Source organism: Mustelus asterias, chromosome 2 (assembly GCF_964213995.1).
Source record: "Mustelus asterias chromosome 2, sMusAst1.hap1.1, whole genome shotgun sequence".
NCBI lineage: Eukaryota > Metazoa > Chordata > Chondrichthyes > Carcharhiniformes > Triakidae > Mustelus > Mustelus asterias.
The window spans coordinates 99,302,854-99,326,163 of record NC_135802.1 but is presented as its reverse complement, the minus strand read 5'-3'; the positions used below and the strand labels follow the sequence as shown (position 1 = coordinate 99,326,163).

The window sequence follows — 23,310 nt, the reverse complement described above, 5'->3', positions numbered from 1 at the left end:
GAACAGAAACTCCAATCCAGCTATGGCACTGAAATTTTTCATCCATGGAACCATTCTGTGAATATTTTTTGCACCCTTTTTAATGTCTTCACATCCTTCCCAAAATGTGGTGCCCAGAACTGATCCTCCAGTTGAAGTTCAATGCCTGTTTTATACATGTTTAACATAACTTCTTTGCTCGAGGTGAGACTTTTTGAAGCCCTCATAACATAGCTGTCTAAGGATGGGTAAATATGCAAAAGCTATAGACTGAGATGAACTGGGTTGACAGGTTGACATTAGCAATTTGTGAATGCTCTGGACGACAGTGGAAAAGTCAAAGGGGGACAATCCATACAGGTAGCTCTGACATGGAAAGTTGAACCTTCTGATAACAAACTGAATGATAATGTGGAAGTAAATATTACTGAGGTTTGTTATAGCTAGTTGGATACCTGGTTTTAAAGATTTGACATCATTGTACCATTTTGAACTTTTTCTTCCTAACAAATTTATTAAATAGTGTCAGATTTAACAAGACTGTATGTTTCCAATTACTTGGGAACTACAAAACTTTTTAAATGAATTCCTTTCTCGTTCCGAGGAACTATGATCAGGATTGACTGTCTTAGACACGCATCAACTTCAGCTTCCTGCAAGTAATCATACTAAATTATTTTGGAGGCATCTCCAAATACAGAGATTAATTTCTTCTGTTGGCTGCAAGGACTTAAGAATTATTGCAATTTTCTCTTATATGGTTGAGACTCCTGCTGTTGTTGACATTGATAACTGGCCAGTGTTGGACTGCCTCCTGTGCTGTGTGCAGTTTTGGAGACCACATTACAGATATCTTAAATAAAGTTTTGTTGTTCAATAAGATGTATTATTAAAATGTATGAATGGTCGGGAAAGAGAGTGGGACAAGACTAAAAGACTCATGTCAAGGAAGACACTAGTGCAAACATAATTGTCCAAAAGGCTTGTTTTTGTACCATGATCTTTTAGGACGCACGTGGGTCAATGACCTTGATAAGAATAGTTTTTCTTTGTATGCGGTGGGATTCCACTCAAGTTGAGGTCAGTGTGTTTGTTTTTTTTTGACAAAATGCTACTTATGTTGGTATTGGATAAGACATTTCTCCTGCCCTAAGGAGGAATATGTTGCCAATGGTCACTTTTGAGGAAAGGAAGCATAAACACACTTTAGTTTTTTGAATACAATGAAGGCTTGACTGTATTTGTAACAATGGTTAAATAGTTCAACAATGGATATTGGGCATTGATTGAAATTGTATGTTAGTTCTGTACATCAATCGGTACTCCATATTTAAAGATGTGTTTAAAGAGTACTTTGATTTCAAGTGCTGATCACCACTAGTTTTGGGATAAATTAAGCATGAAAGCTGTTGGCCTTGTCATCCAATAAACAATTATTAACCCCTTCTGTCAAAAGTGAACTCACTAAGGAACTACAAATTTCAAAATGCAATATAATTGTGGTACTTTTTGTTTGAATGAAATTCAGAGGCAGTGGAGGTGGGGGCTGAAAGCTGAAAGGAGGAGAATATTGGGGTGGCAATTCCTTTAGATTGTTTCTTTACCTCCAATGGCTATTTCGTGCATACTAACCAAGAAGTTTGAGACTAGCTCAAAACAGGCTTTTGATTTCACTGATATTATTTAGATGAGCACAGACAGATGCTCCCAATATGGGCCCTCTTTGCACCTGTTTTACATCTTAAAATGGACACACCAAGGTTCAATTTCAATCCCGCTGTTCTGGGTTGAAAAATATCAAGTGCCACTATATTGTACACTTAGCAATGTTATATTTGATGGATACAACAATGGCCACCTCTATCAGATAGTCAAATTAGATAAAGATCATCAGAAGGGGGCACTGCCTGCCTTGGTTTCTCAGTACGTGATTTAGACTTGACTCAACTTCAACCATGTTTGGTGGATCCCAAATTAATAAAAACAATCATTGCTAGAAACGAAAGCTGTTATTGCATAGTAGTTATTTTACATAGTTGAAAGTACAGATTAGTGCGTGGATAAAGGAAGCTAGATTAATTTGAATTCCAGCTCAATGCAAAACTTTTCTATTGCATCACTTTTCACTTGAATGGAGATTACACCTTTCCCTTTTTAAAAAACACAGAATCTCCAGGCAGCTGGGCAACCCTATTATAAACATCCAAGAAACCAAAAGTTTGTTCTTATTGCATTGCGACAATATTAAGAAAACATTGTATTTACACAAGACATTTGTTCAACTGAACACATTTTCTTGAGACTATCTCAATGCAAAAACCTTTACTTATTAAGAATCTGCACTCCTCAGTTGTCCTACCACATTAGATATTTGAATTCAAAACAGAGCTTTTGGAAATTAATTGGGCCCAAAATCATTGTTTGCTTGGTCCTTGGTTGAGGATGAATTCAACTAATGTGTTAAAATGCTCTACCTATGACAAATGCAAAGAAGCAATTAGTAAACTGTTTACTGGCATCTGTTGCATATGACTATTAGATAAAGTACTAATAATGGATACTTTGCAATATAATAAAGTACTCGCAAAAAAACCCCAAAAAACCATGGCTCTCTCATCTTGTCTAGATTTTCTAATAAGTATAAGCCTTCTTCGACAACTGCTTCTATTCCTCAGAGGGTTATTTAGCTGTCATTCTCATTTTGGTTTGATGTTCTAATCAGGTTATTTTAAACTGAAATTGGTGAGTAACCAGATTGGAACTATTCTTTTCTAGTTACAGTTCAGATGTCATGCAAATTTGAATTCCAAATTAATGATCAAGTAGAACATTTTTGCCTTTGTGCACAAAAAACAAATCAAACTGAATGTATGTAGCTATAATAAAATTCAGAATTAAATTTCATATACATTGCTTTCTTTGGATCAGATAACTGAGCTAAACAGAGGTTGCAAAAACTGGGAAATTTTATACTGCAGACAGGAAACTTTCTTGAGCTATTCAAGATTCTAATGGGTGTAGATAAATAATATGTTTGACATAATCATTATACCAAGGTAGCAGGAACTCACACTTAGAAAAAGGGAGTTCGGAAGAGGGAAGGTGAACTGTTTATACATATCTACTTTAAACATAGGATGGGTGTATGGGCAACCTGTATAGGAAGGCAATGTTAGAGGATTGTATGGACAAAGTGAACAGGGAACTGGGTAGATATTTTATAATGGGAGTGAGAGTGTGGCATTGAGAGCCAGTATATACTATATTTTTCCACTTTTGAACCAGCCAGATAGATTGCAAGGTCTCTTAAATGATCTGATAACTTAAAAAGGAAGGATATAAAAGAAAAGGCTTGCATTTGTATAGCACTTTGCACAAGTGCCAGACATCTAACCATTTTACATGAAGTACTTTTTGAAATGTAATCACTGTTGTAATGTAGGAAACACAGTAAGAAGTCTCACAACACCAGGTTAAAGTCCAACAGGTTTATTTGGTAGCACAAGCCACTAGCTTTCGGAGCGCTGCTCCTTCATCAGATAAGTGGGAGTTCTGTTCACAAACAGGGCATATAAAGACACAAACTCAATTTACAAAATAATGATTGGAATGCGAGTCTTTACAGGTAATCAAGTTCACGAGCATTTGGCCTCTGATCTTCAGGTGAGCGTTCTCCAAGGTGGCCTTCACGACACATGACAACGCAGAGTCGCTGAGCAGAGACTGACAGCCAAGTTCGGCACACATGAGGTCGGCCTCAACCGGGATCTTGGGTTCATGTCACACTATCTTTAACCCCCACAACTTGCCTGGGCTTGGAAAATCTCACTAACTGTCCTGGCTGCTCATAATACACATCTCTTTAACCTGTGCTTAACCCTCTCTCCACTCACATTGTCTGTACCTTTAAGACTTGATTACCTGTAAAGACTCGCATTCCAACCATTATCTTGTAAATCGAGTTTGTGTCTTTATATGCCCTGTTTGTGAACAGAGCTCCCACTTACCTGATGAAGGAGCAGCACTCCGAAAGTGAGTGGCTTGTGCTACCAAATAAACCTGTTGGTCTTTAACCTGGTGTTGTGAGACTTCTTACTGTGTTTACCCCAGTCCAACGCCGGCATCTCCACGTAATGTAGGGAACACAGCAACCAATATGCATACAGCACACTTCCACAAACAACAATGTAATAATGACCAGTTCATCTGATTTTGATTGAGGCATAAGCATTGGTAAGGACGCCTAGGATAATACCCTCACTACTTCACTGGGATATCAGCTTTGATTATTGCACTCGAGTGGGACTTGAACGCTGAACCTTGTTACTCAGAGGTACCATCTAAACTACAGATGAAACTTAATAGAAGCTGTTTATTGAACAACCAGAAAAAAATGGTAAAATCAACCTGAGGGAGGCAGAAATTTGGCACAGGTAAGTGCCACACTGCTTTTGTGCTAGCATTTCTAATATTTCTGTTAATGTCATGCTTGGTTTTCAGGAGACAGTACTGATTTTTTCACTGTGCATTTAATGGCCAAAGTCTTCTGTCCTCGTTCATGGAATTTTCCAGTGCCACTGAGAGTGAATGGAGTTTTTGGCTGCAATGCTAAATTTTCCATTTTCACTCAACCGTCTCACCATGGATCAGACCGGAGAATCCTGCCCATAGGATATATAGGATTTCATATTTAAGCGTTTTATATTGAGTACATTTAAGGTTTGAAATTACTCTTGGTTCACGTGCCTCTTACCATGACATAAATAAAATATCGGTGCTCTGCTATGTTGTCTCACAAAATATGGGCACAATAAGAAGTCTCACAACACCAGGTTAAAGTCCAACAGGTTTATTTGGAATCACGAGCTTTCAGGATGCTGCTCCTTCATCAGGTGAGTGGAGAGATAGGTTTCACAAACACGGCATATATAGATAAAGATACAATTGCAAGATAATGGTTGGAATGTGAGTCTTTTCAGTAATCAAGTCTTTACAGGTGCAGATAGTGCAAGTGGAGAGAGGGATAATCACAGGTTAAAGAGGTGCGAATTGTCTCAAGCCAGGACAGTTAGTAGGATTTTGCAAGCCCAGAACAAATGGTGAGGGTCACATGTAGTGTGGCATGAACCTAAGATCCTGGTTGAGGCCATCCTCATGTGTGCGGAACTTGGCTATCAGTTTCTGCTCGGCGATTCTGCGTTATCGTGTGTCTTGAAGGCCGCCTTGGAGAACACTTACCTGAAGATTGGTGGCTGAATGCCTTGACTGTGGAAGTGTTTCCCGACTGGAAGGGAACACTCCTGCTTGGCGATTGTCGTGCGGTGTCCGTTCATCCGTTGTCGTAGCGTCTGCATGGTCTAGCTGATACACCACGCCTCGGACATCCTTTCCTGCAGCGTGTGAGGTAGACAACGTTGGCCGAGTTGCATAAGTATGTACTGTGTACCTGGTGGGTGGTGTTCTCATATGTGATGGTGGTATCTATGTCAATGATCCGGCACGTCTTGCAGAGGTTGCCATGGCAAATATCTCGCCAAGGCCATCCCCACAACCCCACTACTTGCCTTGAAACAATCGGGCAACCTCAAACAGACCATTGTACGCAGAAAACTACCAAACCTTCAGGAGAACAGCGACCACGACACCACATAATCCTGCCACGGCAACCTTGGCAAGATGTGCTGGATCATCGACATGGATACCATTATCACACGTGACACCACCACCAACCAGGTACATGGTACATACTCATGCAACTTGGCCAATGTCGTCTACCTCATACACTGCAGGAAAGGATGTCCCGAGGCATGGTACATCGGCGAGACCATGCTGATGTTACAACAACAGATGAATGGACACCGCGCGACAATCGCCAGGCAGGAGTGTTCCCTTCCAGTCGGGGAACAGAGCAGAGTCAAGGGCATTCAGCCTCTGATCTTTGGGTAAGCGTTCTCCAAGGCAGCCTTCAAGACACAAGACAACGCAGAATTGCCGAGCAGAAACTGATAGCCAAGTTCCGCACGCATGAGGACGGCCTCAACCGGGATCTTGGGTTCATGTCACACTGAATGTAACCCCACCATTTGGCCTGAGCTTGTAAAATCCTACTAACTGTCCTGGCTTGAGACAATTCACACCTCTTTAACCTGTGATTATCCCTCTCTCCACTCGCACTGTCTATACCAGTAAAGACTTGATTACCTGAAAAGACTCGCATTCCAACAATTATCTTGCAATTGTGTCTTTGTCTATATATGCCCTGTTTGTGAAACCTACCTATCCACTCATCTGATGAAGGAACAGCGCTTCGAAAGCTCATGATCCCAAATAAACCTATTGGACTTTAACCTGGTGTTGTGAGACTTCTTATTGTGCCCATCCCAGTCCAACACCAGCATCTCCTCACCACCACAAAATATGGTACTGGTGTAGCCTAAAACAAAATTAAGTTGCCTTTAGGGAAGGTTGTTGAAACCTAAGAATTGCAAACAAAGTAATGAAGAGGGAAAAATACTGATTAATACTGTGGGTGGAAATCTTTCTTTGCATTTATTTTATTTTTATTTCAGATTTTCAATGTTTGCAGCTAATTTTCTTTTCACCACAAAAATAAAGATGAGGTGTAAAGAAATGAAGGACCGTAATTCCACTTACCAGGATTGCAATCTGTAAGAAGAGAACAAATTGACAGAAGAACCTTGGAGATGGTCAGTGCTGGGCTCCAGTTATCCTTCAGGATATCCAGACAGATCACTCCTTGACTGTTGATATTGCAGTGATAGATCCTTGTTCGGAAAGTCACCTGTCAAATTAAGGAAAAAATCAGACTTTTACAGCAGCTGAGATCAGTTTTATGCACTTACAAAAGTCTGGAAACGTATATTTACTTTACATGCTACACAGGATTACAACCAGATTTCAGTGAAATTGTTATGAAGTAAATGAGACCCTGCATCTAGAAGACCCAAGGACTAATAAGAGCAAATTTTCAAGAACACTCCAAAAGGGGTAGTGCTGACTTGGAGTAAATATTAACTCAGAAAGGGTGAAGGCAGCAATATGTTCTGTCTGCAGGTAAGAGGTTGGTTTCCCATCACTGTATGTACCTTCCCCAATTACTTGTTTTTCTGACTGCTGTGGTGCGTGTCCTGTTACCATAATACTGGCTCCTGAGGTAGCATTACAGAGCCACTTCTCGAAAGTAGTTCCACAATATAAACAAATATACTGACATACTTTTGGTACTCGGAGTACTAAACAAAACTTTTACTTTTAGAAAATGCCACTCATGAAAATGGTCATTTCTGCTGGTCCATGGCCCTGCTAAATATAGTTGGCGACACAAAGCTGGGTGGGAAGGTGAGCTGTGAGGAGAATGCAGAGGTCCTTCAGTGTGATTTACACAAATTGAGTGAGTGGGCAAATGATTGGCAGATCAGTATAATTTGGATAAATGAGAGGTTATCCACTTTGGTAGCAAAAACATTAGAAGGAGTAATTTGACAAGGAAGTATTCAATGAATGGTGTTGTAGGGCAATATCGAGGATCGTGTCTTTTATATTGTAATTTATATGTCCATTCATATTTTATTTAATTTCAGTATAATACATGCAGGGCTACATAGAGCAAGCCCAGAGATCTACTCCTCACCAGAGGGAAGGAAAGGGTTAATGCAGACAGCTAGAGGCCTGCTCTGCCAACAGATAATGGTTAACACATGCTATCAACTGACGTGCTCATCAACTGATGAGATCACTCAAATTATCACGACAATGGGAGAACCGGCATTAAGACAGCCAGGCTCCATTTAGGCTAGGGAGGGTACAGTCTTCCATAAAACACGATCATCTAGCAGAGGGGGATAATGATTAACACATCAGTGCAAATCAGTTGGGCAAATACAATGCTTTGACATTATAATCGGGTAAATGGAACTGCCCAAGAAACTGATTAACAAAGTTGTACTGAACTGCAATGCAGTCTGCATAACGAGATTAAAATAACCATTTTGTATCCAACTCGAGGAGTTAATATGCTAATGTAAACCTTTGTGACTTGAAATAGTATATTAACCTGTACCAATCTACCAGGGGCAGAGAGGACTCGCAGGCAACCTGAGATTTCAGACCCGAGTTCAGCTCTCCCTCATGCATGTGAAATAAAACCTTTTCTTTAAGTTCAACACGGTCTCCAAGACTCGACTCATTTTATTTCCCTCCTACAATTGGCGCTGCGGAGCAGGGTACCATACCGGATGACTGGCGACTACGTGGCTCCAAGTGGGGTGAGTACATATATTTTACCACCCATAGTTAGGGGAGCGATTCCACACTAGTCGTTGGCTGGCTGTAAGTTGTGCTCCTAAAAGAACCATATGGAGGAAGAGTCTGACTGTGTGAGCTTGAAGGAAATCGAAGGGTAATACCGGCGCGCCAGGGCATAATATTGATGAGAAAACTTAAGTAAGACGTTTTAGCGAAGCTTGCATTTAAAACTCACGCCAGAGAAAAACGCGGAGAAAGGATTGAAGGGTCTTGTTTACTGTCCGCGAGAGGGTAGAGCCGCAGGGGAAAAAAGCCCGTGAGAGGAGAGAGAGTGCAAAAGTGGCTGAGATGGCCAGGTGTAATAAAACACCCAGATGAATGTGTGGCTGAGGGACTGGGGCAGGGATTCAGGTTCCTGGACCATTGGGACCTCTTTAGGGGCAGGTGTGACCTGTACACAAAAACCGGGTGGCACTTGAATCCCAGGGGGACCAATATCCTGACGGGAAGGTTGGGTAAGGCTACTGGGGAGAGTTTAAACTAGATAGGTTGGGGGGAGGGGATCGAGACGAGGTGACTGGGAGCGAGGAAGTTAGCTCGCAAACAGAGAAGGGTTATAGACAGTGCAAGAGGGAGAATGGACGGGGGATAGAGAAGGGGAGAGCTCAGACCAAAGGATTGAGATGTGTTTACTTTAATGCCAGGAGTATAGTGAATAAAGGGGATGAGCTCAGAGCGTGGATCGATGCCTGGAAGTGTGGTTGGTGGCCATTACGGAGACTTGGATATCTCAGGGACAGGACTGGATACTCCAGGTGCCGGGATTCAGATGTTTCAGGAAGGACAGGGAGGGAGGCAAGAGAGGGGGTGGAGTGGCACTGCTGATCAGGGATAGTGTCACAGCTGTAGAGAAGGTGTATGCTGTGGAGGGATTGTCTACAGAGTCTCTGTGGGTGGAAGTTCGGAGTGGGAAGGGGTCGATCACTTTGCAGGGAGTTTTCTATAGGCCGCCCAATAGTAACGGAGGTGGAGGAGCAGATAGGAAAACAGATCCTGGAGAGTTGCAATAATAGCAGAGTTGTTGTGATGGGAGACTTTAATTTTCCAAACATAGATTGGAATATCCCTAGGGTAAGGAGTTTGGATGGGGAGGAGTTTGTTAGGTGTGTTCAGGAGGGTTTCCTGACACAGCATGTGGACAAGCCTACAAGAGGAGAGGCTGTACTTGATCAGATACTGACCAATGAACCTGGACAGGTGTCAGATCTCTCAGTGGGAGAGCATCTTGGGGACAGCGATCATAACTCTATCTCCTTTATGCTTGCATTGGAAAAAGAGAGGATCAGGCAAGCTAGGAAAGCGCTTATATGGAGTGAGGGGAAATATGAAGACATAAGGCAGCAAATTAGAGGAGTAAATTGGAAGGAGGTATTCTCGGGGAAATGTACTGAAGAGAGGTGGCAGTTTTTCAAGGAATGTCTGTCTAGAGTTCTACAGGACAACGTTCCAAGCAGAAAGGGAGGAGTTGGTAGGTTAAAGGAACCGTGGTGCACGAAAGCTGTGCGGGACCTAATCGAGAAGAAAAGGAAAGCGTACAAAAGGTTCAGAGAGCTTGGTGAAGATAGGGATCTAGATGAGTATACAGCTTGTAGGAAGGGACTAAAGAAGGAAATTAGGAGAGCCAGAAGGGGTCACGAGAAGGCCTTGGCAGGTAGGATTAAGGAAAACCCTAAGGCGTTCTATAAATATGTGAAGAGTAAAAGGATGAGATGTGAAGGAATAGGGCCTATAAAAGGTGAAGGCGGGAAAATCTGTACGGAACCAGTAGAAATGGCAGAGGCGCTTAATGAGTATTTTGCCTCGCTTTTCACAGAGGAGAAGGACCTGGGTGGATGTACTGCGGGCTTGCGGTGGACTGAAAAGATTGAGTATGTGGACTTTAACAAAGAGGTTGTGCTGGAATCTTTGAATGGCATCAAGATAGATAAGTCGCCAGGTCCGGATGGGATGTACCCCAGGTTTCTGTGGGAGACGAGGGAAGAGATTGCAGAGCCTCTGGCGATGATCTTTGCGTCGTCGATGGAGACGGGAGAGGTGCTGGAGGATTGCGGATGTGGTTCCTATTTTCAAGAAGGGGAATAGGGATAGCCCAGGAAATTACCGACCGGTGAGTCTAACCTCAGTGGTTGGTAAGCTGATGGAGAAGATCCTGAGGGACAAGATTTATGAGCATTTAGAGAGGTTTAGTATGCTCAAGAATACTCAGCATGGCTTTGTCAAAGGCAGATTGTGCCTTACCAGCCTGGTGGAGTTCTTCGAAAATGTGACTAAACACATTGACGAAGGGAAAGCGGTAGATGTGGCTTATATGGATTTTAGCAAGGCGTTCGATAAGGTCCCCCATGCAAGGCTTCTAGAAAAAGTGAGAGGGCATGGGATCCAAGGGGCTGCTGCCCTGTGGATCCAGAACTGGCTTGCCCAACGGAGGCAGAGAGTGGGTATAGATGGGTCTTTTTCTAAATGGAGGTCGGTCACCAGTGGTGTGCCCCAGGGATCTGTTCTGGGACCCTTGCTGTTTGTCATTTTCATAAATGGCCTGGATGAGGAAGTGGAGGGATGGATTGGTAAGTTTGCCGACAACACGAAGGTTGGTGGGGTTGTGGATAGTCTGGAGGGATGTCAGAAGTTGCAGAGGGACATAGATAGGATGCAAGACTGGGCGGAGAAGTGGCAGATGGACTTCAACCCAGATAAATGCGTAGTGGTCCATTTTGGCAGGTCAAATGGGATGAAGGAGTACAATATAAAGGGAAAGACTCTTAGTACTGTAGAGGATCAGAAGGACCTTGGGGTCCGGGTCCATAGGACTCTAAAATCGGCCCGCAGGTGAAGGAGGTGGTTAAGAAGGTGTATGGTGTGCTGGCCTTTATCAATTGAGGGATTGAGTTTCGGAGTCTGGGGATAATGATGCAGCTATACAAGACCCTCGTCAGACCCCACTTGGAGTACTGTGCTCAGTTCTGGTCGCCTCATTACAGGAAGGATGTGGAAAAGATTGAAAGGGTGCAGAGGCGATTTACAAGGATGTTGCCTGGATTGAGTGGCATGCCTTATGAGGATCGGCTGAGGGAGCTCGGTCTTTTCTCCTTGGAGAGACGTAGGATGAGAGGAGACCTAATAGAGGTATATAAGATGTTGAGAGGCATAGATCTGGTGGACTCTCAGAGGCTTTTTCCCAGAGTGGAAATGGCTGCTACGAGAGGACACAGGTTTAAGGTGCTGGGGGGTAGGTACAGGGGAAATGTTAGGGGGAAGTTTTTCACACAGAGGGTGGTGGGCGAGTGGAATCGGCTGCCGTCAGTGGTGGTGGAGGCAAACTCAATAGGGTCTTTTAAGAGACTCTTGGATGAGTACATGGGACTTAATAGGATGGAGGGTTATAGGTAGGCCTAAAAGGTAGGGAGATATGTTTGGCACAACTTGTGGGGCCAAAGGGCCTGTTTTGTGCTGTAGTTTTTCTATGTTTCTATGTTTCTAAAACAGGTGCCGGTACAGGGGATTTACAATGAGGACCCGAGGGGTCTATCATACAAACTGTAGTTGTCATAATATAAAATTGATTAAGAAAAGGAGGAGAAAAAGATTTAATTTGGATGCATCTGTGGCCGAGTAGAAGGCCTGGGTGGAGGGGACAAACTAAAAACAAGTATGGGAAAGGGGTAGTAGTCACAATAGCTTAAAAAAAATCAAGGGGCAAAAAAACAACACAAAGCGAGAATTGCAGTTGTAAGACACGCACCGGAGGAGGAGAGGAAAAGACAGCAGATGATTTGTAAGGACAGTAATCACCAACAAAACCAAGACAGGAATCAAACTGGACTAAAGATAATGAGCCCCATTTGTTTGGAGAGAGCACTGCATTCCGATTATTTGCCGGTAGCTGCAAAAAACTCCCATTGATTTTTAGAAATTCTCATTCAGAAGCACCAGCAGGATTTTGTGCCATGTTTTTAAGTTGAGACACAAGATTGCCTGATATATTTCAATTGTTCTATAAGGCTTAATATATAATTTAAACATGCTGGAAGGTTAGGAGATGAATTGGCCAAATTCAGCTGAATTATTTTGAATCACACTTTCTTTATATAAAACAACACCTACAAAAGCATTGTTTTAGAATAGCCCAGCTTTGCCTTTTTCATAGCTTGTGAAGTTTAAACTTGTCGAAAGCATTATGAAATTGTCACGTTAATCAAATGTTTGAGATTTAAAAAAAACTACACTGTGCCCTTAATTAATTGTTTGACCCACATATCCCAGTATCACATGAAGTTTCTTTAACTTCTAGGAAGCCAAGAATGCAATCTTAAACAAGAATACATGACCAAGCTCGTCTTGCATTAGGGCAGATAGATTCTATATTTTCCCTGCTGTGCTAATTTACCAGAATAACATGTAGACCAACCTTGTGAGATTTGATCCATTTAATGGGATAGAAAGCTTCAATGTGGTGGCAATGTGCACAGCAGAGGAACATTTGCTCTTCCCTCTCACCTGTGATACATTTTGTTTGCTACAGTATGAATGTCCTAGATAAATTATACTCTATAAGTCTTTGATAGAACTTTATGCCGATTGTTTGAATATGTACATTCCTCTGGTACATTAATAGTCCAATGTTTGAGGTATTAGATTTTTATTAAATCCTGGATATTTATTTTTCCTTCACACAGCACTTGTGCCTCTGTTGTTCCGCTAACAATGAAGGTAAATTCAGCTCCTCATTCTCAAAGAGAGTGGTATTAAGAGAGGGCAGGATCAGAGAGAAGGCTAGGGGATCGACCCCAACCACAGGGGCTGTGGGAACAACAATAGGCAGACTTTTCTGGACTGCTCCCATCGTCACAGAACAAGACATATTACTTGGTGCTGATAGATAAATTCACCCAGTGGGTGGAAGCATTCCCTGCAGGGACTGCTCAGCCGGAACAGTGGCTAGGACACTAGGAGAGGAAGTAGTCCCACGGTGGGGTGTCCCACGGTGGGGTGTCCCACTTTAGTTAGACTCAGACCAAGGCACCCATTTTACAGGGAGAGTAATGAAGCAGGCTTGTGCCCTGCTGGGAATCAAGCAGCGATTCCATGACCCATACCACCCGCAAATTCAGGGATGATAGAAAGGACGAACAAGACTCTTACAAACAGTCTGACAAAGGCCTTAGTGGAGACAGGTCAGGGTTGGGTAAAAGTCTTGCCCGCTATACTAATGAAAACATGAGCAACCCTGGCTAGAGGGACGGGACTGACGCCCTTTGAACTAATGACTAGGAGGGCCATGGCACTTCCCGAGGATGGAGTGACTGGGAGCACAGAGGTCTGTGATGCAAGGGAGAGGGTGTTCAATTTTGTCCGTCACCTGGCTGTACAGCTGCACAGTTTAAAAGGGGAGGTGGCAAATACATGGAGAATCAGGGACCGGGAAAGAGAGAAGGAAAGTATCCGAATCCAGAACCCCAAAGTGGGGAATAAGGTAATGATCAAAGTTCTTCCTGAACGAGCAGGTTTGCAACCCCGATGGGTAGGACCCCACGAGTTCATTGTTTCAGGGGACACATGCGCCTTGGTAGATTTGAAAGGTTTGCTGAGGTGGAAACACTATATGCAATTAAAACTGCATAAGTAACCTAAAGAGACCTAACCTTCCCCCGACTGGTGGGGATAATGTTATCCTTTTTCCCCAGATTCATATTTGTGAGTCACCGACAGTCTATGTGGAGGGAGACCTGCCTGCTTCCGGGACAATACGTCCAGCTCCCCACAAGGTGGGAGAGACAGGGAGGAACAAGTGAATGGATTAAGAAACTGGACACCTGCATTTTGAACCGAGTGACCCTTGCGAGCCACTGGACGCAAGTGATCACGCCAGTATAGGGAAAAACCATGCTAAAACGCACTGTATACATGCCCCTCAAGAGACCCGGAATGCTGATTAGGATCAAAGACCCAGGCTGCGGATGGGCTGACACGGACTGGGGATCGGACGCTGTGAGACACTCCACAGGATGGCACTTTCTGCGTGAACTGCGAAGGGGATACTGGTTCCCCACACCTTCTGAAATGGGACTAAAAACAAAAACAGACTCCGAGGGACACTTGGTTATTAAGGGGATATATGATGCACACACAGGGTTGGGTATGTGGGCTTATACATGTAACATTACGGGACCAGGATATTTGGTCTATATTTAAATTTAACGGCAGGATGGGCAAATCTCCGTCCCTTTGTATGGGAACCCGGCCTTGCGGGTCAGTACTGTCAGGAATACTGTACCCATGTAACAGATGGACTCAGATGTAGGGAGATTAGACGTTGTAACCTGAGTACTTGTGGATATCAAAAGCCTACCCAATGCCCTGAATTGGTTGACCTCCCCTCGGACAGACTAGTTAGGATGGGGAAACCTAAAATCCTACTACACAATGTCATGATGATATCGTTAGGAATAACGGAATGCTTCTCCGGGTTGTTGGAAGTTTTACATTCCAAGTGCCACGATCACCCCAGTGCCATTAAATGAGCAAAAATTAGACTACAGGAGACCATAGACGACTATAATTATTGGATAACCCCGGAATCTAGGGTACGGAGGCGTAGTAAAAAGTACACTTTAGAAGACACTGGAGGGTTATTTGGCAGCGCAAACTCAGTCATGAATTCAGTGTAGCTAGCTGAGACAAACAGTTACGCCTCCTGGGTAGCCGCGGAAGTCGGAAAAGGGCTACAATATGAGGCATATGGGACCTAGTATGCACTGACTGCCATAGATCTACAAGGAGAGGGGCACCTGGAGGCCTTGGACAAGGTATATGCGGGTATAATTAACACCACACAAGCAAAGGGGAGAGCCTGTAATACTCTTGCTGGAGATTAGATTGATAGTATCCAGGCTGACATTGAGGACTTGAGATTCGGGATATCCCGTGGCACCTATTCACCTCCCTATACGAAATAAACCTTCTTAACATATTCAGGGACAGGCACGAACTGGTGGTCACAAGACCAGTTGAGGGAGGGATAAAACTTATTACAACAGTCCCACAGGAGAACCCACCCAAAGGAAACTTTAGGGACAGTTATTGGTTTGAGTCACAGAGAACAGTGCAGGAGGACTGGGTCTACAGGACTGGATCCAGGGGATATATAGCCCACCAAAGTGACCTGGCATACCTGAGCACAGTAAGAAGTCTCACAACACCAGGTTAAAGTCCAACAGGTTTATTTGGTAGCAAATACCATAAGCTTTCGGAGCAATGCTCCTTCGTCAGATGGAGTGGATATCTGTTCTCAAACAGGGCACAGACACAGAAATCAAATTACAGAATACTGATTAGAATGCAAATCTCGACAGCCAGCCAGGTCTTAAATGTACAGACAATGTGGGTGGAGGGAGCATTCAACACAGGTTAAAGAGATGTGTATTGTCTCCAGACAGTACAGCTTGTGAAATTGTGCAAGTCCAGGAGGCAAGCTGTGGGGGTTACTGATAATGTGACATAAATCCAACATCCCGGTTTAGACCGTCCTCATGTGTGCGGAACTTGGCTATCAGTTTCTGCTCAGTGACTCTGCGCTGTCGTGTGTCGTGAAGGCCGCCTTGGAGAACGCTTACCTGATCACACATCATGAATACCTGAGCACTGCAGAGTACTGTTTGGAGCCAGCACATAAAGTGTTCAAGCTGTTCCTGTAGTGTGGTGGTTATCACGTCCGCCTAACACGCGAAAGGTCCCCGATTCGAAACCAAGCAGAAACTCTGCGCTGTCGTGTGTCGTGAAGGCCGCCTTGGAGAACGCTTACCTGATCACACATCATGAATACCTGAGCACTGCAGAGTACTGTTTGGAGCCAGCACATTACATAGTGTGTGCCTGTCGGACCCTTGAACTCATATCGAATAACAGCAAGGTAATAGTCGATGTTCTGCCATTAAAAGAAGCTTTCAAAACCATACAGGTCGGCCCGACGCAGTGGTGTTTCATCACACCAGATACGGAGATAATCACGGGGGGCCTTCTGTGTGATAGCAGCCACAGCTTCTGTCTGCAAGTAACAGACTCTTCAACAGTGGAGGAATTTCACCTCCCCGGATGAACGTCAGGCTACCTATTTGTGGTCTGGTGGAATGACTCACTGTACATTGACAAAACACCGGGCAGAATAATCCAACAGGCCATGCACCAAGCAACAGAGCTCGCTGTTGCTTGGTGCATGGAGTATGTCAGGCAATCAACAGATCAGATAAGCATGGGAAGGATCCAGGTGAACTTAGCTATCCAGACCACCACACGTGTGGGAGCCTCAGAGACACAACATTGGTGGGACATATTCGTTCCAGGGTCAGCAGGCAACCGATTAACAGATGGGTGGGAGATAATTAGAATAGGGATGACTGTCGGTACGGGAATAATGCTGGTGTGGACCACGGTTATGTGCTGTCTTCAACGGAAAATGGGTAAAATTCAGACCTATCCCACTAGTAGCCCTTAGTATTCGGGAAGGGGAGAAGCTAGTGGCTGTTACTCACAGCAGGGTGGTTTAGGACACTTTCCATGATCTGGAGGGTTGGCCACCCGAAGGATCCGGTACCGTGTTCTCAAAAATGACCAAGGCAGGAGAGCTTCCATGAAGACGGGCAACGATATCCACAAGGTATAGTTCAGAATACAGAAGGGTACACGGACACCAATAGATGTCTGTTCGTGGCTTTCTTGGGTATGACCAAGAGCCACAGGGGGGATTATTTTCGGGCAATATCGGGGATCGTGTCTTTTATATTTTAATTTATATGTCCATTCATATTTTATTTAATTTCAGTACAATACATGTAGGGCTACATTGAGCAAGTTCAGAGAGCCAGATCTCGTCAGAGGGAAGGAAAGGGTTAATGCAGACAGCTAGAGGCCTGTTCTGCCAACAGATAATGATTAATGCATGCTCTCAACTTCTGATGTGCAGGAGATCGCTCGAATTATCACGACAATGGGAGAACCGGCATTAAGACAGCCAGGCTCCGTATAGTCTAAGGAGGGTATAGTCTTCCATAAAACACAATCATCTAGCAGACGGGATAATGATTAACACATCAGTGCAAATCGTTTGGGCAAATACAACGCTTTGACATTATAATCAGGTAAAGGGAACTGCCCAAGAAACTGATTAACAAAGTTGTACTGATGCCCGATGGGCAGTGCCAAGGTGCCCCCTGGACATGGGCACTTTACCCCTTGGGCAGTGCCGGGGCCACAGGCTGGCACCCCCTCCCCACCGCCAGATCCCCTGGGGGGCCCTGATTGGCCCCCCTTCATTCTGGTGGGGTTTCCCGCTAGTTCCCCGAATGTGGGGAGCTAGTCTGAATGAAGTACTCCTGGCGGGGTGGGAGATTCAATCGGGACCGTTAAGTTCCTGATAATTACATATTTAAAACATATTAAAAACAGATTCAAATTACTTACCTGCCCTTCTGCCGGTTTCCAGCGTGGTCTGGCCTGTGACTGTTCACCGGCTCTGGGAGAGACGCATGCACTCCTGGCGCATGCGCAAGTCCTGGAACAAGGCCAGCGATGCTCATCTCCCACCCCAACCCGCCAGAAAAGTTGCTGGTTGCGATGGGAGAAAAGAGCATGGCATTGTGTGTCACTAAACATGGACAAAAAGAAGCCGAACTCAAGAGGTCAGGTGAGAGTGACTACCCCTGACATCAAGGTAGCATTTGACTGAGTATGGCATCGAGGTGCCCTAGCAAAACTGGAATCAATGACAATCGGGCAGATGCTTCTCCACTGGCTGGAGTCATACCCAGAACAAAGGAAGATGCGGTTGTTGGCCAATCATTGTTCTAAGACATCACTGCAGGAGTTCCTCAGGGCAGTGTCCTAGGGCCAACATCTTCAGCTGCTTCATCAATGATTGTCCTTCCAACATAAGAACTGGGGATGTTGGCTGATAATTGCACAATGTTCAGCATCTTTTGCGACTCATCAGATACTGAAGCAATCCATGCCTAAATGCAATAAATCCTGAATCCAGGCTGATCCAGGCTTGAGCAGAGAAGTGGCAAGTAACATTCGTGCCACACAAGTGCCAAGCAATGACTATCTCCAGGACATATGGACATACGTATTAGGAGCAGGTGCAGGCCACTTGGCCCCTCGAGTCTGCTCCGCCATTCAATAAGGCCCTGGCAGATCTGACTGTAACCTCAATCCTACATTCCTGCCTATCCCTGATAACCTTCACCTCCTTGATAACCAAGAATCTGTCCAGCTCTGCCTTAAAAATTGTTGAAGATTTTTCTTCCACTACTTGTTGAGGATGAGGTTGAGAGACTGACAACCCTCAGAAAAAAAATTCTCCTCCTCTACATCTTAAATCAGTGATCCCTTATTTTAAACTGTAACCCCTGGTTCTGACATTCATAGACATCGCAGACCCCCCATTATCAACATCCTGGGGATTACCACTGATCAAAAATTGATTTGAATTTCCATAGAATTCTCTTTTCTTTATATTTGTTGATAAGATGTGAACGTTGCTATTATGACCAAAGTGAATAACTACAATATACGACAATTGCCATCTGCTCACCCACTCCTGTTCACTCACTCCTTTTGCAGCCTCTCTGTGACTTCCCACCTAGCTTGATAACATCAGCCAAACTTTGATACATTACTCTCTCTTTCTTCGTCTGAGTCATTAATAATAATTAATAATAGATTGTAAACAGCTGAGGCCCCAGAACTGATCCTTGCGACATTCCACTATTCAATGCCTGCTAACCTGCAAAAGCCCCATTTATGCCCAGTCTCTACTTTCTATTGATTAATCAATATTCTACCCATGCTAAAATACTACCCCCAACTCATGAGTCCTAACGTTGCCTATTAAACTTTTGCCTGGCACCTTACCAAATGCCTTTTTGAAAATCAGTGATACTGGATGCAATTCTCCAAAAAAATGACTAAGGGAGCGGAGTGGGGGAGATTCACCGGCCCCATTTACCGATGGCAAGAATCCTGATTGATTACCCACTGAATTGGACGTGAGGGCTATCGGGATTCACCTGCCCGGTCTCACCAGGCCCGATTGGGTTCCAGCCCAGAGCAGGCAGCAACCCAATTAATATGCATGCACACTAATCGTAATACAATTAGTGGGTTTGACAGACCATTCACCAACCCACGCCGTTTATCTGGCCCCCAGTGAGAACTGCATTGGGTAGGTTTTGGTGTTCGTTATCACCAACATGGACTTAGCATGCTGGAGCCCAAAGATTCAGGGGATCACCACCTGCCTTTCAGTAAAGGGGGGCATCCTCCACCCCACACTCAGATAAAGGGTCATGCACACCACACAGGTAGGCGGATGACCCTGAGCTCCCCTTCAGGCCCCCTCCCCCCTTAGCTGAAAACGAAGATCAGTTTTAGTCATTTTGAATCTTTTTTTGTGTCACACTTGGGGGGGGTCTTCACAGTATATTGATTGGGAACTACTGGTCTGGCTCACATGGTCAAGTGTCTGGAGTACAATCTGAACCTACAGCCTTCTGAGTCAGAGTGAAGAGTGATACCAAGAAGTTCTGATGACAAAGAGAAAATGAAATTCGTAAGCACTGTATCCACTCAGACCCCATTGCCCCCAGACACCCCACTCAGACCCTCCCACTCAGACCCACACAGCCCCCTCCCCCCTCAGACCTCCACTCAGGCCCCCTTTCAGGCCACCCATCTTGGCAGTGACAATTATGCACTGTCCTCTGGCATTCTGGCACTGACACCTAGGCCTGGTGCTCAAGGGGAGTAAGGAGGTAGGTAGGTTATGGCCATTGCCCCTCTGCTACTGCCAGGCTGCAGATGAAGGGCCCCTCAAGGATCCTGGGGGTTGGGTGGGCTTTGACAAGGGGCAAGCGATTGACCTTGCCACTCTCCCCTGGGATGGGGGTCTTGTGACTGGACAGCCCCTTCTAGCCCCAGCAGACCTGAAGATCATCCCTGGCATGGTGATTTCATGATGTGGAGATGCCGGCGTTGGACTGGGGTAAACACAGTAAGAAGTCTCACAACACCAGGTTAAAGTCCAACAGGTTTATTTGGTAGCAAAAGCCACAAAAGCTAGTGGCTTTTGCTACCAAATAAACCTGTTGGACTTTCACCTGGTGTTGTGAGACTTCTTATGGTGATTTCAGGCAGCCCTTTTCATTCTTGTCTTGTTAGCTGTGGAAAATGTGAAGTGGCCTGGTCACTTTAATCTCCATTCCCCCTGGGCACCTCGCAGTCTTTGATATCACTGCAACACTCCATTCTGCAGCAGAGATTCCATTCTCCACAGCTGTGCACTCAGCTCCAATATATTCACAAAGCTTTGATCTGCAGTCTCTGAGCCTTCCTAGCAAGCTGAAACCTTTGTTTGATCTCTGTCAATTTCAAATAGCAGTGCTTTAAAAGAGCAGTCCATTAACAGCTAAATGGATGTAAACTCAGGCTCCCATCAGCTGTGTTTATTTAAAACCCCTTCTCACTTGAATGCATCTCAAGTACCTCCATTGTCCCATCCAAAGTGTCATCTCCGGCAGAAAATGTGGTGTAATTCCTGCTGGGATGGTTTGCGTAATCGCAATCCCCCCCCCATTTAGTCAATTTTTTGGAATGGAGTTGTGATTTGCGCAGGTAGTAAGAAAGGTATGACCTAAAGAAGCTGACAAGGCCAGCTCCTAAGAGATAAGACACCCTGATCTCAGATTAACTTCTAAGCCCCTCCCCGTACCTCATCGCTGGCATCAAAGGTCCTCACCCCCCCCACTCCCCCATGTGTGTGAAACTTTGCTATGGGCTTGGCTATAGGCCCTGCCCCCTCAGATGCCGCCCTTCAGGCCCTATTCCTTTAGGCCCCATGCCTGGGCAGTGCCAACCTGGCCCCTTGGCAGTGCCAGGGTGCACTGACAGACCACTGTCTAGCCCCATGTACGTGACTACCCGGAGGCTACCAAGTCCTCCTAGCTCCCAGTGTGGCCACTACGTCTGCTGTCTTTTTCAGGAGATCAGTAGGGATTCCCGTTGACTTCGTGTCACACTGGCAGGTGGAAGAATTTAAGGCGGCTAGAGAATTTGGTTTAAAGCTGATTTTGAATATTTAAATGAAATTTTACGTATGCAAATCTGGTTCATACCCTTGCTGGCCAGGGCGGGGAGAATCTCAAAATAGATCTCCTCATCACAAATCCCATTATGGCCTCTCTCATGAGAGTATCCAGCCATGACAGGATTTGTGACTGTACAAGTGGGGCTGGAGAATTGCCCCTACTATGTCTACTAGTTACATGATCAAAAAACTCCAATTAATTTGTCAAACAAGATTTTCATTTAGTAACACTATGCTGACTTGTTTGAATCATACTATATTTTTCTAAAGATCCCAATTTTCCGAACAGCTGATATTCAGTTAACTGGCCTGCAGTTCACTGTTTTCTCTTTCTCTCCTTTCTTGAAAAGTGGTATAACATTTGCCAACTTTCAACTTAAGGAATTTTTGAAAATCACAATGAACTCCCCCACCCCACCCAGCAATTTATTAGGCCCTGCCTCCACCCCCAACCTCCCCCGCCCCCCCAACTCCCCCCCCTCCCGCCACACCAATTTTTGAACGAATTCGCGCTGAAAAACTTAGCCTGGGATATGCAGAAGCCCGGGCACCCAGCGTAAATTCCACGAAACGGCCTCCACTGATGACTCCTGGCCTACTGTGCTACTCGAGCAGCACAGTGGGCTGGGAGAATCCTGACCAATATTTGATTAAGAAGTTACTTATGATTGTGCATTAAAACTTTCTCTTTGGAGTAATTTACAAAATGCAATTAAAATATACAAAATATTAAATCTGTAATTAAAATGTATACACTTGTCATTTATTATAGAACTTTACAACATAAAACAAGACCATTGCACTGGTGTTAGCTATCTGAAAGAGCCATCTACAGAGTCCCATGCCTTCTGCCAAACCAATAAAAGTTTTTTTTTCCCCAAATAATTATCTACTTTCATTTTGAAAGATTATAGATTTTGCTTTCACAAATGTTTCTGGTAGGGCATTCCAAGTTCGAAGTATCTCTGCATTAAAATAATATTTTCATAAACTCTCTCCATTCTTTTGTTGTTGATCTTAGATTTATGGTCTCTAATTACCAAGTGACCAGCGGAAATAGCTTCTCCCTAGTTATCTACTAAAACTTCAGAACTCTGAGTACCTCTGACTAATCTCCTCTTGATTTTCTAATGAAAAAAGCCCCAGGATCCTTCGTCTCCTACCAAGCTGAAAACTACTCATTCTTGTTACTGTTTTGGTTCATTGCTTCAGTAGAGCATCTATTCTTCCTGGATAAGTTAATCAAATTTGAACACAAATGCCTGGGACCTGATGAAGTATATTCCAGGACACTGTGGGGGCTAGGGAGGAAATTGCAGGTCCCCTAGCAGAGACATTTGAATCATGATAGTCACAGGTGAGGTGCCTGAAGATCGGAGGGTGACAAATGTTCTGCCTTTGTTTAAAAAGGGCTGCAGGGAAAAGCCTGGGAACTACAGGCCGGTGAGCCTCACATCTGTAGTGGGTAAGTTGTGAGAAGGTATTTTGAGAGATAGGATCTACAGGCATTTAGAGGCACAAGGACTGATTAGAGACAGTCAGCATGGCTTTGTGAGTGGAAAATCATGTTCATAAAGTTGATTGAGTTTTTTTGAAGGGATAACCAAGAAGGTAGATGAAGGTAGTGTAGTTGATGTTGTCTACATGGACTTTCACAAGGCCTTTGACAAGGTACCACATGGTAGGTTGTTGCCTAAGGTTAAATCTCACGGGATCCAGGGTGAGGTAGCCAAATGGATACAAAATTAGCTTGATGACAGAAGACAGAGGGTGGTTGTCGAGGGTTGTTTTTCAAACTAGAGGCCTGTGACCAGCAGTGTGCCTCAGGGATCAGTGCTGGGTCCACTGTTATTTGTCATTTATATTAATGA

General features: G+C 44.4%; 1 protein-coding gene across 2 annotated transcripts in view; it reads right to left on the bottom strand.

The window, feature by feature from the left end:
- LOC144510066 (ubiquitin-conjugating enzyme E2 E2) overlaps window positions 1-23,310 on the bottom strand; it is a 218,890-nt gene that overhangs the window by 10,440 nt on the left and 185,140 nt on the right. For both annotated transcript variants that reach the window (XM_078239308.1, XM_078239299.1), the window contains exon 5: window positions 6,634-6,781. In XM_078239308.1, coding sequence (XP_078095434.1) covers window positions 6,634-6,781 — 148 coding nt within the window. The remainder of the gene's footprint in view (window positions 1-6,633; window positions 6,782-23,310) is intronic.